Source organism: Rattus norvegicus, chromosome 9 (genome assembly GCF_036323735.1).
Source record: "Rattus norvegicus strain BN/NHsdMcwi chromosome 9, GRCr8, whole genome shotgun sequence".
Taxonomy (NCBI): domain Eukaryota; kingdom Metazoa; phylum Chordata; class Mammalia; order Rodentia; family Muridae; genus Rattus; species Rattus norvegicus.
The window spans coordinates 99,087,105-99,104,875 of NC_086027.1; the positions used below are offsets into that span (position 1 = coordinate 99,087,105).

General features: G+C 50.5%; 1 protein-coding gene across 50 annotated transcripts in view; it reads left to right on the plus strand.

Annotated features, from left to right (window-relative positions):
- Lrrfip1 (LRR binding FLII interacting protein 1) overlaps positions 1 to 17,771 on the plus strand; it is a 128,216-nt gene that overhangs the window by 47,515 nt on the left and 62,930 nt on the right. For 4 of the 50 annotated variants that reach the window (XM_063267539.1, XM_039083997.2, XM_006245457.4 and 1 more), the window contains exon 1: positions 3,404 to 3,975. The exons of 36 other annotated variants lie outside the window; for them this stretch is intronic. In XM_063267539.1, coding sequence (XP_063123609.1) covers positions 3,910 to 3,975 — 66 coding nt within the window. In that variant the 5' untranslated portion in view covers positions 3,404 to 3,909. Of the gene's footprint in view, positions 1 to 3,403; positions 3,976 to 17,771 lie in introns of those variants that run through there. 10 more of the 50 variants (XM_006245445.5, XM_039083982.2, XM_006245461.5 and 7 more) reach the window with 7 other exon arrangements.

Below are 17,771 nucleotides of genomic sequence, written 5' to 3' on the forward strand. Positions count from 1 at the left end.
CTAGCAACAGATGCCAGGGAGACAGAGTAAACCTGGCTTGGGCGGGGCCCCAGTCTGGCTCCATGTTTGGCTGAGCTGGTTAGCTGAGATCCTTGTGGTCCTCCAACAATGCAGGACATTGTATTGACTGTTTGTCCCAGTCTCAGGAGTCTTTATTAGGCTCCTGGGCATGATCTTGTGCCCCTGAGAACTGATATGGAGACTCCAGACCTTTATTTTTCTCTAAGAGACGACAAGGACACACCCACACCATACACAACGACACATACCAATCCACCCACATACACTACACACACATATCACACACAACACACACATAGACACCACATCCACATAATACACTCATCTATAGCTCACCACATACATACAAACCATGCACACATATACCACATACACCTACCACACACACATGCATACCGCACCACACACATACACATACATATCCACACACCATAAACATGGTAGGGACAGATCTTTCCTAAAGCCTACTGTGTGCTCACAGAAAGAGATACAGTGCTTAAATAGTGTCAACAAGACAAACCTGTGAGCTTGCAGGTCAGTCAGTGCCTGGCCATATGGAAGGGGCCACAAATGCAAAGCCAGCTTATTAGAAATGGCTGCCTATTGGTCATGTTTACCAGAAGGAGACACCTGAGGTGCACCATAGACCTCACAGCTTTTTATATAAGGACACTGGGCCTTACAGGGCATGGGGGCACACTCTTATAATCCCAGCAGTCTAGAGATTGAAATAGAATTCAGAGTGTGAGGACGGCATTGGCTACATGAGACCATCTAATAAACAAAGGAAAGAAAAAGACCTTTGGTATCGTCAAGATGTCTGCCTAGTAGATGAGGCTCCCCTCACACTTTCAAAGGTGTCCTGGGGCCTCTTGTCTGATGTCTTCGTGTGTTTAGGTGGCTTAAAGGCTTTTCCATTGTTCTGCCAAGACACCGTTAGAGTTCTGTTAGGGTAAACATTTTTGTGTAGACGTACACCTTATCCTATTGGGTGCCACTTTTTATACCTTCCCACATTCCAGAAGTTTGTAGATTCCCTTCACATTCATCAACCTCACTCTGCCTGACAAAACGTTAAGGGAGCAGGGAGCTGTCAAAGAGAGACATCAGAGAGGGATTGACATCAAAAGTAGTGGAAAGTAGTTTGGGGCTCTACCCTTCGTCAGAACATAGGCTGACTTATTTATGTTTTACTTTGCTTTGAGACAGGGTCAAACTCTGTAGCCATGGCTGTCTTGGAACTTGCTATATATAGACCAGGCTAGCCTAGAACTCAGAGATCTGCCTGCCTCTGCCTCGCTAGTACTGGGTGGTAGGTTATTATTATTTTTTTTTGAGACGATGTTTTAGGTAGCCAAGGATGGCTTTTAACTCTCAATCCTCCTGCCTCCACGCCCCAAGGGGATTACATGCAAGCGTAACCGGAATAGGCTCTAGCATCTAGATTTAAACGGCACTGCCAAGGTTAGATATGGAACCTATGGATTTCCAGACTTCTGGGGCTAGGACCTGCCCACATCAGCCGCCAAACAGGACAGGCTGGGTTCACCTGAGTCAAACTGTGGCACCTGGGTGAGAGAACAGGGTGTTAGGGTGCCAGCTGCCGTAACATGTCATTCTGCGGAATCTCAAGTCTTTTGTGTGTTCTTGCTATTCTGTGGCTGGTGGTGTAGCCCAACTCTTGAGCCTAGGAATCTCACTGCCCTGCTCTCTTCTCTGCCTCACCTCTCAGCCTAGTTCCAGCCTTAGCCGGTTCACCTTAGGGCCCAGCTTCCTTCTTGCTGTGCAAGAAGAGGCAGCAATGAACTGGCAGGGGTTTCTTGCTGAAAGATTCGAAGGGCAGCAAGGACATTATACTATGATTTGTTTTTTGTTTTGTTTTGCTTTTGCTGAGTTTCTAGACACCAGGCACGGACAGAGAGCTTGTTTATGATCTTGCTAGAAGCCAAAGGATACCCTGGGTCTGGGGAAAGGGCTCTCTATATTAGTAACAAATCTCTCCAGACATTGTCTGGGGGCATGCTGAGCAAACCAAGCCCACCCCTGGGCTGCAGTGGTGTGGAAGTCCCAGGGTTCCGCATGGCCAGAGGCTAAAACCCTCCTTATCTAGGTCAGAATACGGTACCCGGACTCTCTCAGGCTGTTCTAATAACTGGGCTCCACTCTCACCTGTAAAGTTAGTCCTAGTAAAATTACTTGTGCCCCACAGAAATTCCACAGACCTTGCCGATACCAAAACTATTCTCTCTAATCAACTGAGCTTTGTTTGTGGAACGTTAAGGTGAAACCAGCTGCTGGAAGGAAGCCAGTCCTCTCCTTCCTAGGAAGTTTTCCTCATCTGAACCACTTCACCAAAGCTTGGTACCCATTCTCTTTCAGCCATCATAGTACTCCCCAAACCACGCCCCCTTCATCCCTTTGGCCCAGGTCCTCCTGCCCCTCAGAACTCATCTTTCTTTGTTTCTACCCTCTGGCCAGCCCAGTCCTTCGAAGCACTGCCCAGAGACCTCGTGCTAGAATGCTGGCCCACATGTGCGTAGGCCAGGGCACACAGATTCCTTGTTACCAAAAAAGCATATCAGCCAAGCTCAGATGTGACTAGCATCTCCATAATCTTTCTGGAGTCTCCAAAACCGAGAAACTGGTCAGGGGACCCTGCTGCTTTTCCTTTTGAGACTGAAGAAGGCTCTTCCAGGATGGAGAAAGCTGGTCACCCAGGTCTGTTGCACAGGCCATGTGGAGATATGCGGCTCTGATTGGCTAAGGGGGAAATCCATGCCCCTTCCTTTGGGTTGTTTCAGTCCACAACGCACAATACTGGAGCATTCTGGTTGCTTGCCCACTTGGCTTTGATTTTAAATCAGGGGTGCTCCTGCTCAGTGGACGTGGAAGGCACGTGCTGCGAGTCTGGTCACTGTCCAGCGTGGAGACTAGTTCCTTGCGGCATCCTGTCGGATCGCAGTTGTCGTCTTGGTTTGATGCTCACTCCTGTCCAACGTGGTCAGGTTCGGTAGCCTTGTGGTCCCCAAAGCCACGTCGGCTCGGAAAACTGTAGCAGCGGACGCAGCTGAACTCTGGGAGGCTCATGCCTTGTGGTACCAGCTCAAGCCACGCGTGTCCTAACTGAAGGTGCGCTCGGAAGGCCTGGGCTGGTCTCCAGCACTGACTCAACGGGGGATGGCTAGGGCGTGGCTATGGGTGGGGTCTCCAGGGTTTTTCCCTCCGCCTTTCCGGTGTCTGCCGCAGGGACTGGGTGGTGATTGATGGCCCGCGGTCTGGAGAAGAGGGAGGCCGGCCCAGAGGTTCTGAGGCGGTGCAAGGGGAGGAGCGTGGGAGGAGTTACGGAGGAGGAGCTGGGGTCCCGGGTAGGCGGGCTCGAATGGACCTCATGGAAAGAGTGCTTGGACTGAGAGTGCCATCGTGGGTGAAGCAGGAGACTAAAAGGGCAGGAGGTGGCCGCGAGGAAGGAAAGTTCAAGGCAGATGGACCCCGACTGGGTGGAACCAGAGAGGAAGGGGTACACCCCCTGGAAAGAGCGCGGGAAAGGGGCTGGGAAGGAAGAAGAGGCGGGCATAGGGTGGGTGGGGCGTGGGGGCGAGGCTGGGCGGGGCTGGGGCGGAGTATGCCCCCGGCTCCTCTCTTGCCACCCCCGCCCCGGCCCGAAGCCACCTGCGCCCCGCCCTGCCGGCCGCACCCCAGCAAGGGAACCTCGGATCTGGGCTTCCGAGCTTCGTATACGCCCAGGGGATCGTTGCAAGTTCTGCTTCTGCTTGGACGGCCTTCCTGGATCCCAGAATGTGGCCTCACTGAGAGCCCTCTGCTTGTGGACGAGGGAGCGGGTCTTCCGAGCGAACTCTTGGGTGGGAAGTTGGTCTGTACTTCGGCAACATGACCAGCCCAGAGGGCGCGCAAAACAAGGAAATCGACTGTCTGAGTCCAGAAGCGCAAAGACTGGTAAGATGGAGACACAGTTCAGACCTGTGCCTGCCAGCAACCGCCGCCTGGGTCCCCCCAACGGCTCTAAGGTCAAGGGCAGTGGTCCCTTCAACTATGGTGGTGCTGCTGGAAGACAGGCGAGTGGGCTTGAGCCACTCAAAAGCCCTGATGTAGGGCAGCTCCTGCCTACCATCTGGTGGTTGGCTGAGTGTGAGGTGTCCGTAGGTGGCGCTCTGAAAAGTACCTTTTACGCCCCAATGTTCCTCTCAAGGACGAAAAGGAGAGTGGTCTCTCCCTCCACCCCTGGTGATGGTCTCTAGGCAGGCTCTGCCTAGCTGGCTGGCTGGCTAGGACCTAACCGAGGTCTGAGAGCTGAGCGTGGTGTAGAGTTTCACAGGGTGTTTTACAGAGTACAGCACCTGGGAACTGGGTCCTTATCCAGTGGCACTATCGTGCCTTGAGTGGCCCGGAGGGTTTACAGACTCTTGACCTTAGGAACATGTCCCTCGAGGATCCAGGTCCCCAAATCCACTTTGGCCGGTGCCGGGAGCCTCTTGTGTCTGGGCAAGGTCCTACACGTGTTTCACTTATGGAACTTGGGGGGGACAGTGGATGAGGACTGGTTTAAAATTGGGCACTCCGGAGTATTTTTGGTTGTTACACCTGCATAGTTTATGGTTGTGGTTTGGGGGCTGGAAGTTCAGACAGGATCTATAATCCAAACTAGCCTTGATCACTGGATCCTAATGTCTCAACTATCCGATGTTGGGCTAACAGGCCTGCACACACACACACACACACACACACACACACTCTCTCTCTCTCTCTCTCTCTCTCTCCCCCCAACCTTGTCCATTGCTGTGGTTACTTATGGATGGGAATGGGAATATTTAAAAGTGAACTGTTCTCTTTGAAACCATGTATTTTATGGAGTTAGTACAGGGTGGGGGTAGGGGACTAAGGTTCCTGTTTTATCAGGTTTTTGTGAGACCTTGATTAAAGTGTGAGCCTAGGTCACTCATTCTCCAGGTAGGAGTTAATCCTATAGTTGGCCTTTAAAGACTCAAGGTGAGGTTGCTTTGACTGGGAGAGCTTCCTCCAAGTGCTCGGAAGGCTAAGCCAACTTTTATTCCCATGACAGACTTGTGAAAAGTCGGTTCCTTGGTGAGAATTGGGTTTCTCTCCTGTCTGTTTCAATGTGCATATTCCATGTCCTCACCTAAGCTTTGGCAGTAAATCAGGCTTTAGGAATCAGTCTGTAACCTGGAGGCCAAGGGCGGGAACCTGCGGGGCCACTTTGGAACCCTCTTAAGGGAGGATCCGGTAGGAGGGAAAGCTGAGCCACTGGTGTGCAGAACAGAGGCCCAGGCACACCATAGAAGGCAAGCAGCAGGAGGAAGTCAGCCCTTGGCTGGTTCTAGCATACAGGAACCAAGTGCCTGCATCCTGGGCAAAGGAAGAATAAATACCAAACACCGAGGGCAGAATGTAAGGAAGCCAAGGAAGGACCCAAGAGGTGGGAATTTGCTTCCAACTCCAAGATACCAGCCACAGGTCCCCCTACTCGATATTTGGAGCCTGCCCGGGACCCAGGCAAGATACTGTAGCCCAGCAGTAGGAGGCTGGGAGCAGTGTTCAGCCTAGCACTCATTGGGCTAATCAATTCCAATCATCCTTTGCGTCCACTTCCAGAATCCAGGAAGGACAGAGAGTTAAAGAGTGAGTGAATGTTTACATGTAAGGCTATGGATGAATTCATCCAGCAATGAGCCAGCCCTGCCCTGTCCCAGTCGAGGTTATTTTTAGTCTTTCCTTCTCTCTCGTAATGTAATATAACCTATAACCTGCATACATTGCTCTGCAACCCTCTCTGTGCATTTAATGAAGGCCTGATACTTAACAAAAATATGGTCTAAAATCTAACAAAGCTGGATTCTTGACACATTTAGTCCCAGAAGATTCTAGAAGGAAACGATGAATCTTTAGGAGGTTTACAAAACAGTGGCAAAAGTTTGTTAAAGAACACAGAAAAAGAAACACAGTGCGGCCCCCTCTGTTTTTGAGGCTAACGGCCTGCTGGGCAGGAAGTGTGCGGGGCATGACAATGGCCGGTGTGTTAGAAGGGGGTCCACCCAGTTGCCGTGGACTCTGGGTTGAGCATGTTGCTGGAGACCAGCAGTGATGGCTATAGAATGGCTTTTTTGTTTTGCAGTAAGTGTCCCAGGCTCGTAGGAACAGGGTCTCCAGTGAACAAGGACTGGGTTGAATAGTTGTAAGAGGACCACATGGGGAAGAGGAAGCAAACAGACAGCATGATCTCCTCAGTCTAGAGCTTCCCTAACACTGTGTTCAAGGCCTCAGCACCACAAGGGAAAAAGGAGGGGAGACAGCAGAGTTGAGGGGGTGCCAAGCAGGTCTGCTGGCGAGAAGTCTGAGAGGCTCTGCATCCACAGTGGAAACTGGCATTCGGTTTGTTTGTTTGTTTGTTTAATCTTACATGTCTGTATTTCCGCTGCATGGATATCTGGGCCCCACTTGCCTTCCTGGTCCTAGTGAAGACCAGAAGAGGGCTTCAGAGCCTCTGCAGTTATAGATTATAGACTGTTGGAGCACGTCATGAAGGTGCTAGGAATAGGATTCTGGTCCTTGGGAAAGACAGCCAGTGCTTTTCACCACTAAGCCATGTCTCCAGCCCCAAAGTGGCATTTCTTCAACTTCCGTAACTTCTTTGAGTCATTCAGGTTGTGTCATCTCTGGTCTCTTTCCACACACTGATGAGCACTTACCCTGAAAGGGGCCAGTCAGTCCATACCCGGGCAAGGCTGCAGAGAGAGGGGTAGAAGTTAGAAGGCTGCAGAGAGAGGGGTAGAAGTTAGCCCTGTTGGTCGTGTGCACATGCACATGGCTGAATGCAGGGCAGGCTGTGAATGTAGCCCTGCACCGAGCAAGAACTCACTATGACTCAGTCACAGGGCTCTCAGACATGAATTTCGTAGGTGACATTGTGTTCCTCTCACAGGATCCTGTGCCCCATACAATCCTCAGGTCCTGGAACCTGGAGTATGGACTAACATTATAAATGTGTTGTTTCTCTGCGTAGTTAAGATAAAAATAGTAAGTTCTTTCCTCTTGAGTTGCAGGTCTGAGGTCATTTGCTTCATTTTTCTAGCCTGACTTTTTACTGTGTGCTTGTCCCAAGCATGTTTGTGTTCCCTCTCCCTCCCTCTCCCTCTCTCTCCTTCCTCTCCTCCCTCCCTCTGTCTCTCTGTCTTTGTCTCTTTATCTGTTTCTCTCACACACTCTCTCTGTCTGTCTGTGTCTCTCTGTCTCTTTTTGTGTCTCTCAGTTTTTCTGTGTGTGTGTGTGTGTGTGTGTCTGTTTCTGTCTGTGTGTCTGTCTGTCTCATATGTCAAACAAGCGCTCCACCCAAATGGCCCCAGCCCGAGCTCTGTTGGCCTGAGTGATTGAAGATCAGAATTTGGCGACTCAGAATCTGCATCTCTGATTCTTCTTCATCAAGCTTTTGCCTCCTGTCACTGCTGTTCCCTGACTTGTCATTTTGGATTCTAAGGCACCTCTCAGTCACCACTGCTGGTGACTTTGAGACACTTGTACTAGATGCTGAATTCATGGCTTGGGAAGCCTAGAGGTCTGAAAACCCTGAGATCTGTCACCTGTTCCCATAGTACCGGCCAGGGCACAGGTCAGTTCCCCTGTCACTGCTGGAGCTGGGCTCATCCCAGTCCAGAGGTCACAGCTACCAGACTATTCTGATATCAGCTTCTGTGCCCAAACCTCTCAGTACAGGAAGCCATGAAATGCATTGGTGAAGGCCTTGAACTGAGATGGAAACAAGTGTCTTTAGTGTCATCCTTCTTTGGTGACAACGGAGACTGAATTTCCCTTTTTCTTTAGGTTAGTTTCTGTTCAGTCTAACAGCCGTCGCATACCGGAAGCCTCTTTTGTAAACGGCATAAAACTCTGGGCTCGGCCACCACCTACCCCGGTTGAGAGCAGGAAACTGAGTTGTTTCTGGTGGCCATTTCTCAGCACAGCTGATTGGTGTTGAACCTGCTTCCGTGGGGCACTTACTAGGAAGCAGAACCAAGTGAGCCAGGCCTTGGTACCATGCTTACTCCTCAAAAGGTAATGCTCAGAGAGGAACAGCTTATTCCAGAAAAATCAGGCTCAGTGAGTCAGCACTGGACCCGTTTGTGACCCGTTACTCAGATGCCAGAATTCCCAGAATTCCACTCAATTTAAAGGATTAACCATAGAGCTCAGAGCCCTTTCTGTGCAGCTGCAGGGAAAGGAGGGCTCTATTACCTGAGTGCTTGGAGGCCAACAGTTCCGACTAGTGTTTTAAAGACGTTTAGCTTACTTTTATAGGATGGACTTATTGCAATGGTAGCTATATGGTTAAATGGATTCACTTCTGTCTCCCAGATTAAACCCAACATTAGTGTGACTACACCCAAGAAGTAATTCAGAATGACCAGGTGATTGCTGACCACTGCAATAATGACTTGCCCCAGGGGCAAATTCCAGAACAGCCAATAAAGGTAGAGGCAACATGAAAACAGGGATGCCCTGGTGGGAATCTAAAGTGTGGCCACTTTATAATAAAGAAGTAACTCAGCTGGGCAGTGGTGGCGCATTCCTTTGATCCCTCTCGGGAGGCAGAAACAGATAGATCTCTGTGAGTTCAAGGTCAGCCTGATCTACAGACTTGAGTTCCAGGACAACCAAGGCTACACAGAGAAACCCTGTGTTGGAAAAACCATAAAAGAAGTAATTCACTTAAGTCATAGGAGGAGAGTTTACTTTTAATGTAGCCTCTCTAACGGAGATTTTCTTTTTCAAAGTAGCAGGGTCTTTTAAGAAAAAAAATTTTAAGATTTATTTATTTATTATATATAAGTACACTGTAGCTGTCTTCAGACACACCAGAAGAGGGCATCAGATCTCATTAACAGATGGTTGTGAGCCACCATGTGGTTGCTGGGATTTGAACTCAGGACCTCTGGAAGAACAGTTGGTGTTCTTAGCTGAGCCATCTCTCCAGCCCCTAGGATTGTTTTTAAGAGTATTTTAAAAGCATTTTTACTTTTTAATGATGTGTATATGTGTGTATGGAAGTAGGGGTGGTGGTATATGTACTGTGCATGTGATTGCAGGATGCCAGGACACACCAGATCTGGAGCTGTACTTACAGGTGGCTGTGAGGGTCTCCTCAGCCTAATGTGGGGACTGGATCCAAACCCTAGTCCTCTATGACTCTTGGCCGGGCAGTGGTGGACTTGGTGGACTTCCAGCACTTGGGAGGCAGAAGCAGAGTGGTGTGAGTTTGTAGGCTAGCCTGGTCTGCAGATCAAGCTCCAGGACAGCCAGGGCTACACAGAGAATCCCTGTCTTGGGTGGGGGGAAAAATCCAGTGTGTGTGTGTGTGTGTGTGTGTGTGTGTGTGTGTGTGTGTGTGTGTTTGTCTGTGTGTGTTTGTCTGTGTGTATGTGTGTGTGTGTGTGTGTGTGTGTGTGTAATTTTTATTATTTCACTGGAGCAGAATGGGTCTGTGTGCCACAGCAGATGTACAGAGCCAGAGGACAGCTTTGTAAACTTAGTCTCTCCTTTAGTCCTCACGTGGGTCCAAGGATTGACCTCAGACCACCAGGCTCTCACGCCAAGCACCTTTACCCAAGGAGCCATCCTGGTAGGCCACCATTTTTATTTTATTTTAGGACTTTTTAGGACACAGGTTCGTACAATGTGGGCCTGATTTTCTTCATAGCTGTGATCCTCCTGCCTCACTTCTTGAGTGCTGGGATTGTACTGCAGATAAAGGCCACTATATTAGGTCCTCAATATCAGTTCTGATCCATGTGTGTGGCAGTGCGGTGTGTGTGGGGGTGGGGGAGGGAGAGGGAGAGGGATTACCCTTAACAGGAGCGCACAGATGTGTGCAGCTTTAGAAATTACTGAGACTTTTCCCAGAGGAAGAAGGCTGAGTGGGTGTGAGGTGCAGGTGTAGTTCACCTTCGCATTGTGTAACCTCCTCAGGGCCGGTGTGTGTCTCTTGCCCTGCTGAACTTGGTGTGAACTGCCTTGATGCCTCTCCCCTCCATCAGTAGCTGTCATAGAAGACACTTCCTAAGTATAAATGTTGCTAAGTTGACCAGGCCCCCTGCTAAATCAGCCCCGGTGAGGTGTCAGCCATTACTACATGGGAGCAGACCTATCTCCTGACCCCTGGTCCGCTGGCTTGAAACTAGGGCTGTCTCTGGCACCACTCTATACAGCGTGCTTCCGGGTACCCTGGCAGGGAGCAAACGTGTCACCAGTTGCCTCCACCGCTGCAGTTGCTGTCACCACTGACATCAGCTTCTCTCAGCAGCTGTGGGGTTCCATCACTCAGGGACCGCCCCCCCCCCCACTCCTTGTGCGTGCTTGTTTTTAATCTTGTAATTAATTTTTTTTTTACTTATTCACTTTACATCCTGCTCCATGTCCCCTCCCATCACCCTTCCTCCATGCCCCTCCCCTTCTCCTCTGAATAGGTGACCCCCCCACCTGTTTTTTTTGACACAGGTCTCATGTAGCTGACATGATTTCCTGCTCTTCCCACTCCTGGCTCCCAAATGTTGGGATTACTGGCATGTGGTACCACACCCTGTTTATTACCCTTTTCTGTGTCTGGTAATTTTCACAGGAGAGGGTGTTAACCGGACTCTTTTTCTAAGACAGGGGATAGTGGAAATGGAAGATTGGTAGGAGCCTCTGTCTTGCAATTTTTTTTCCAAGTTATACTGACATATTAGATGTTGCTTGTGACTCTGTCTTACGGGATTGAACGTCAGGGGCCCTGGTAACGCTGAGGTACACTCCAAGCCTCTGTCAGTCACGCACCGCTGGAACTTAAGCCTTTATCTGGTAGATCCAGTAGCACCTCTCCTCCTCCAACCCAGAGTGACAAGTTTGTTGAATTAGAATGGGGCTTCTTCCATAACTGTTTCCAGGAATGATGAATGCAAGAAAGGTTGTGTGGTGAGAATTCCCTGCCTAAGGAGATGTAAACAACGTCTTCACCCCTCCTCCCAAGGTCCCATTTACCATCTCACTGAAATTCAACCCCAGGAACCAAAGAATTTATTTAGCTTAGGTATAGAGATCCTGGGTGGGGTTGGGGATTTAGCTCAGTGGTAGAGCGCTTGCCTAGCAAGCGCAAGGCCCTGGGTTCGGTCCCCAGCTCCAAAAAAAAAAGAAAAAAGAAGAAAAAAAAAAAGAGATCCTGGGTGAAGGAATATGACTGACTGGAAAACACCGGCCCTGGAAAGACCTTACTCAGCATGCATGGTGGCTTCTCTAAAGCCACAGAGATGGGAGTCGCTTTAGATTAACCTTCTCTAGCCTATATATTCTAGCTCCTCCTGAGGCCCCCACAGCATGAGCAATTAGGGACAGAATTGCATAGGAATGGCTGGGAGGAGCGGTAGAGGTCTCTGATGACTCTCTGCCCCCTCCCCATTCAGGAATGTCAACACTCAGCCCCATCCTGCCCTGCAGACACAGCTTGCTCTCGGAAGACAGCAGCTGTTTTTGCTTGGTGGACAGTAGTCTGCCGCAAGTTGTCACAAGCTGTTCCCTGTCTGGGGTCTGCAGTTTTCAGGCTTATTCTTAGAAAGAACGGCGTCAACAGTTGGTGAAACTTTAGGAGTGGGTTTCAGGGAGCAGTCTAGAATGAAGCAGACAGAGGTGAGGGTGTAGAGCCTAGAGGAGGGCCCTGGAGGGAACCCCTAACTTAAGAGGAAGTGGCCCTCTTCAGTCAACCCTGCAAGTCCTTAGTCATGGCTTTGCTAATGCCAGTGTGGTATGTATTATCTTCAACCCCCTTGGTCCCAGATACCACCTAGGATGTCATGTATGTTAGGTAAGCCAAGAAGCCTATTTTCTCTTAGAAATGGTGTTGCCTAATTCTGACCTCTGAACATGTTTGCAACTGAATTAGCAAGCACTGTTCCAGAACTGTGGTAGAATTCACACTCCAAGCCAGGACTGTAGACAGCCTCCCTACCCAGGAACTCAGCTTCCTCGACTCAGCCTAGGGCGCCTCTGGGTCTGCCTACTGGGTTCCTCAAGCACAGAGCAGTGTAATACTAGCTAAGAGCTAACGTAGCTGATTTTCCATTAAAGGATCATTTTAGAGCCTGCCATTCACCTTGGTTATTTTTGATAGTGTTTTTAAAGACATTCTACAGAGGAAGAAAGAAAGGCTTTGTCCTACATCCCTTCCGGCCATCTGAGGAACCAGCTGGGGCCTCATCGATCTTATGGCCTGAGCTTGGAGTCCCACGAGGGCAGGTGTCCCAGGGCAGCTGAGTGCCATCAGAAGGTTGCACTCAGGGACACAGCAAAATACCTTAGGGCTCAAGCACAAGGGCTTGAGTTTGGAGTCTCCCTGGGGCTTGCTGGCCAGCTAGTCTGGGTCAAGCTGGTGAGCCCCAGGCTCCGTGAGAGACGCTATATCAAAAAATAGAGAGTGATTTGTGTCCTCACTCACAGTTCCAGCCATAAAGAGCAAGCTCCCTTGTTCCTGGGGACGTCATGGGGGAGATGGGTTTTGGAAAGATGAGTACTTCTTTAAAGAATGGGATGAGACACGTGTGCCAGCCAAGGGGCATGGGCAGGCAGTCCGTGGAAGAGGCCGGCCTTGGCCCCTGTTTCAGAGGTGCCCAGTTAATGCCTTCCTTTTCCTGTTCCACCAAGCACCCACTTGGCTGCACTCAATGGCAGACTGTTTTTAGAGTCTGCCGAATGTAAGCTGTGGGGGTTTCCTTAGAAACAAAAGTCAGTAGCTACTGCTGCTTCCTGCAACCATGGCAACTCAGGAAAGGGATTCTGTCACTCTGCAGCCTCCACCCCAGTCTGGAAACCACCATGGGCTTGTCAGCCTCGCACGCTAGCTAACGCGGGTGTGGGTGGGTGCACACCGGGGTTTCCAAGCTCCCACGGAAGGCTTTTGTTCCTTCTCTCAGGGATGGATCACACCAGGACGCAGGCTCCTGCTGGTTTCTAAACCAAGCCAGTGTTTTTTTGGGGGGTACCATTTTGGGCTTCGGCTCTATGATGCGCTTGCACAAGTGACTTGCTGCTGCATCCCTAGAAGTTTTTCTGAAATAGACGTTTCCGCACTAGATTGCAGTTAGTGTCATGATGCAACATGCCTAGATGGAAATAATGCCAATTCTACCCAACTCTAAAGCCCGGAGGCTTCAGTGAATGTGTCCTTAGCCCGGGCACTTCTCCCCATTGATGGCATCTTTACATCCAAGTAGACCCATGGGGCCTCATGTCTATATGGGAGACAGACCAAGGAGGTGCCGGTGTTCCTGGGGCCCCTCATCTATCTGTGACCCAGAGGTTTCTCTATCAAGCCTCCCCTGGAGTTCTTGAAACTTAAGAGGAGAATGTTGCATCCCACCACCAGGTACACTGCAGGACTGAGCTGCCTATGGACCATGTGCCAGGAGTCTGCCTGTGGATGGAGGGGTAGAGCTGGTTTTGCAGGCCCTAAGTCTTCCTCAGTTTGCTGGCGGAAGCAACCCGATACCGAAACTGACCCAATCCCCTTTCTCAAGAACTTCCTCAGAGCAGAACATCCTTCCGTCCTCTCGGTAGACTCTTGTAGGACCCCTGCTGCCGATACCATGTCCAGAGTGGGAGAGGCCTGGCATACTTTTCCTCTGAGGCGAGGCCTCAAGACCCAGGACTGGCATGAGTAGAGCCTGAGTGCTAGAGGACTTCTGAAGGTGAGGGGCGGCTCTCCTGCAACCTACCTTAGCTGAGCACACTACACTACGAATCGCGTGTCTGGTCTTTCATGGCCAGAGGCACTCCACTCCAGTCAGGAGCCCCAGGAATACCCGTGTGGACCAGGGAGATTGTTCAGTGACACCCACAGTGTGTACTTTACCGACAGTCTAGATATTCCACTGACTTCTCAAACAGTTCTCTGAAACCTCTCTGCCAGCCTGTCCCTGAGGCTGTCACATATCCAGCTATATAACCCACAGAGGCTATATTATTTCAGTGGAAATAATTTATGCAGCTGACCAGTGAACAGGATACTTGGCCAAGGGACTCCTGCAGCAAGCACCAGGGCTGGCGTTAGGGGCAGTAGATGGAAGACCTGAGGCCTTGGGTCAGACTTGTGCTTCTCTTGGGCCCTCCTTGCCGTCCTTCTTACCTAGTGTGCATGTGTCCTTGGATGTATGCGTGCCTCATCCATGATGGGTGTGTCCCTGGATTGTGTGTGTCACCAGGGTGGATGTGCTCTTGGATCATCTGTGTCATCCAAGTAGGCGTGTCCTTGGATTTGATTCTGGTTTATGGGGTGTCAAGAGGAGTCTGGAGTTAGATCAGCTTTGTGGATTTGTCATAGGTAGCTTTGGTGATCTATGGGACCTTTCTGGATGTCCCCACACCCAGGAGTGCCTCCATTTAAAAGCTGTTTATAGGCTCCCAGCCTGGGCCCACAGCTGCTAGGGGAGTGCCAGCCACAGCCCATAGAAGGGCAGAGGAAATTCACATTCTGAACTAGTAGCTTTGGGAGTTCCCAAGAAGCTAGCAAGCCTGTGGCTTGTCACAGGAACCTGGACCTGTCACCTCCTACCTCTGCCCTGCCCAGGAACCAAGATAAAGAACCATGATGGGCTTATACCTGGACCGTTCTACAGCAACCCACAGAATCATGTGTACTTTTCAGCAGCCAGTGAACGTGGCTTTGGGGTTTGGTTCCTTCCTCGCCACCACCCCCTCCTTCCTTTGTGACCTTCCTACATTCTGAAAAGGAAGGGTCTAATATCCCAAGGCATAACATGTACTCCCACACAGCAAGGTTCCTCTTGCCATTGGGAAAACACTAGCACGCTAGGGGCTTGTTCAGCCCCAGTGGTCTGGGAGGAGAGGCAACAGGTCCCTGCTCAGGAATCTCCCCCGAGTCCCCCTACAGGCTACCAGCAGCAAGTGAAAGGTTGTGCTTGGAGAGTTGTAAACCTGTGTGTGACCTCATGCTATGGTTTTGTATTTTGGTAAAGCATCTGTCCAGGAAAGTTTCGTGCTACACCCCTGAAGCACCTGCCCAAAGCAGCCGATCGCTGAGAACCCCCTGAACAGTTGGCACACTAAGGGGACAGCCCAAGGCTTTGCACTGTGCATAGGGAATGGTCCTGGAGGCCCAGGTGCCAGGTGCCACACGGTGGACCTTGGCTTGGCTATTTCATTCAGTTCATTTCAGAACTTGGTCACATCCAGCCTTCCCAGGTGACTCAGTAGGGTCATATTCATGACGGTCATCCTCCAGCTCCCGTCTGCGTGCTGCTTGTTCTTGGCAGTGTGCCAGAATAAGAGGAAGCACACCGCTGAGCCATTGGCTAATTCTTTTTGGCTTCAAAGCTAGTGTGAGCTCCACTGAGCGTGGGGTTCACCTCGTGAAGACATGCCCAGTCACTTGTAGGGTTTGGATCAGTGTCCGTGTTTGGCTCCTCTGTCTGCTGGTGTTTGGTTGGGCAGGTTCCAGGAAACAAGATGACTGCCTTCACTTCCTGTACGGTGTGAGGCTCTGTCTCCCCACGAGTCATGTAAGCACTGTAAGAGATGTGGGTGCCAAAAGTGGAGGAGTTTACAAGGACCTGAAGATGTATTGAATTACAGACAAATCCTCTAAATCCTGGTATTAGGAGAAGCTGGTACGTAACAAGCTTCATCCATGTGGTTCCTTTGCCAGCCCATGCCTAGACTCCTCAAGGCAGGACTGGTGGCTTTACAGTTTCTAGTACCACTGCCCTCCAGCAAGGGTGCATGTTCCGCTAATGTCTTCTACAATGAGAATTGGGCCCCAGTGGGGAGTTCTCATAGCATGTGCAACCCGTTTAGGGACTTTGGCTCAGTGCCGAGAGTTAATCCAGATGGGCTGAAGGGCTGGCTGGCCAGCGATCCTGGCATGGGGTGTGTATGAAGTACCTACCATCCCCAGCTCAGAGGAGGCCAACAAGGGCAAATGTCATCTCAGAAGCCAGGTCATCTGTTGGTGTGTAATGAATAACCAGAGGCTTGCAGCTTTGAGTAATGTTCCTCTGACTTCCTAGCTCTGGGGTCTGTGGGCCTTACCTTGCTGTGCTCTGGGTCTAATGGGCTATCATTAACAGCTAGCCAAGCCCAGTCCTTTTGGACCTTAGGATGCTCTTCTGAGCTCATGTGTGCCTCCAGATCCTTCACTTTCTTGGAGGTTGTAGGGTAGTGGCCCCTGTTCCTGCTGGCTGTCACCTGAGGGCTACTCACAGCCCCTGGATCCCCTCACGCACCTCTCTTTTATATGGCATCCAGATTTCTCAAGCCCAGCAAAAGGCTTGCTCTGACCTTCTCTTAGAGGCCTCATCTAAGCCCAGCAGGCGTGTTCTTTTTGCTCAACTCGAGGTCATCGGATGAAAGCCCTTCATTTGTACAGTTCTCTCTGCCATCGGATGTTATGTGGGGACAGGAGTGAAACTCGTCATGTTCACCACTCCTAAGCAGGTGTCTACACAGAGAGCATCTGTGTCACTGTAGTCAGCACAGCCCTGATGGCCCTCGCAGGCCTTTCTAGAACTCTGACAACTAAAACCTCTCTCCCTCTGCCCCCTCTTATCCTGGTCTTTCCCACAAACCCTTCCTTGTTCCTTCTTGTCCAAGCAGATGGACTAATACTGCTGTCAGAATTCTTCCCCAGTCTCTGCCTCCTTAGAAAGGAGTTAACATGGGGGTGGGGGTTGGGGATTTAGCTCAGTGGTAGAGCGCTTGCCTAGGAAGCGCAAGGCCCTGGGTTCGGTCCCCAGCCCCGGGGGTGGGGGTGGGGTGGGGGGTGGGGGGTGGGGTGGGGGAGAAAGGAGTTAACAGGCCCAGGGCCATGTGCCTTCTCACGCAAGGGTAGGTCTTGAATCTAAGGAGATTCTTCACCCTTCCCCCTCCACTCCCTAGCCCTTGGTTCTTCTTACAGCCCCCAAGTACCCACTTAGGACATGTAACTGGTGTGGGACCTTTAAAATGACACCAAGTGCCAGAGTTCTGATACAGCCTTGAGGAGGCAGCAACCCACCACTGTGCTCCAGCCCCAGCCCCAGCCCAAGCCTCAGTTTATGGTGCTGCTTGCCCTTTGATTTGAAAGACGTGGGCTTGGACTGATAAGGCGTCACACAAACAAAGTCTGCTGTGAAGTCCATTCCTTGGAAGTTGGAAAGAAATCCCTTGTGACTCAATTTAGATTAGAATTCAACTTAGATTAGAATTAAAGAGATCAGGGATGGGTGTGGTTGTGAACTCCTGAAATTCTGGTGTGGGGGGGGTGGGGGTGGGGGTGGGGGAGGGAGGCCTGAGGCTGGAGGATGGTGACTTTGAGGCTGGCCTAGGCTATGGAGATAGTAAGACGTTGTCATTTAAAAGAATCAAGAATGAAAAAATTAAAGAGAGAGAAGGAAGGGAAAAGAAGGACCAGTTTGTCTTCTAATATATATATAGTGTGTGTGTGTGTATGTGTGTGTGTGCATGTATATGTGTGTATATACATACATACATACATGCATACATACATACGGGTCAGGGAGGTAGTATTCAGGACAGCTATCAGTATCTTATCTCCTATGGAGTGTGCCTCTGAGAAAGTCAGACATGCTTGGGCTCTTGCTACTTACTGGCCAACCCCACTAGCCAGCTGAGAGTGCTGTTTTAAAATGACCCAGGGAACAGTGAGACATTGCAAAATTCCAGCGCCGGAGGTAGAAGAATTA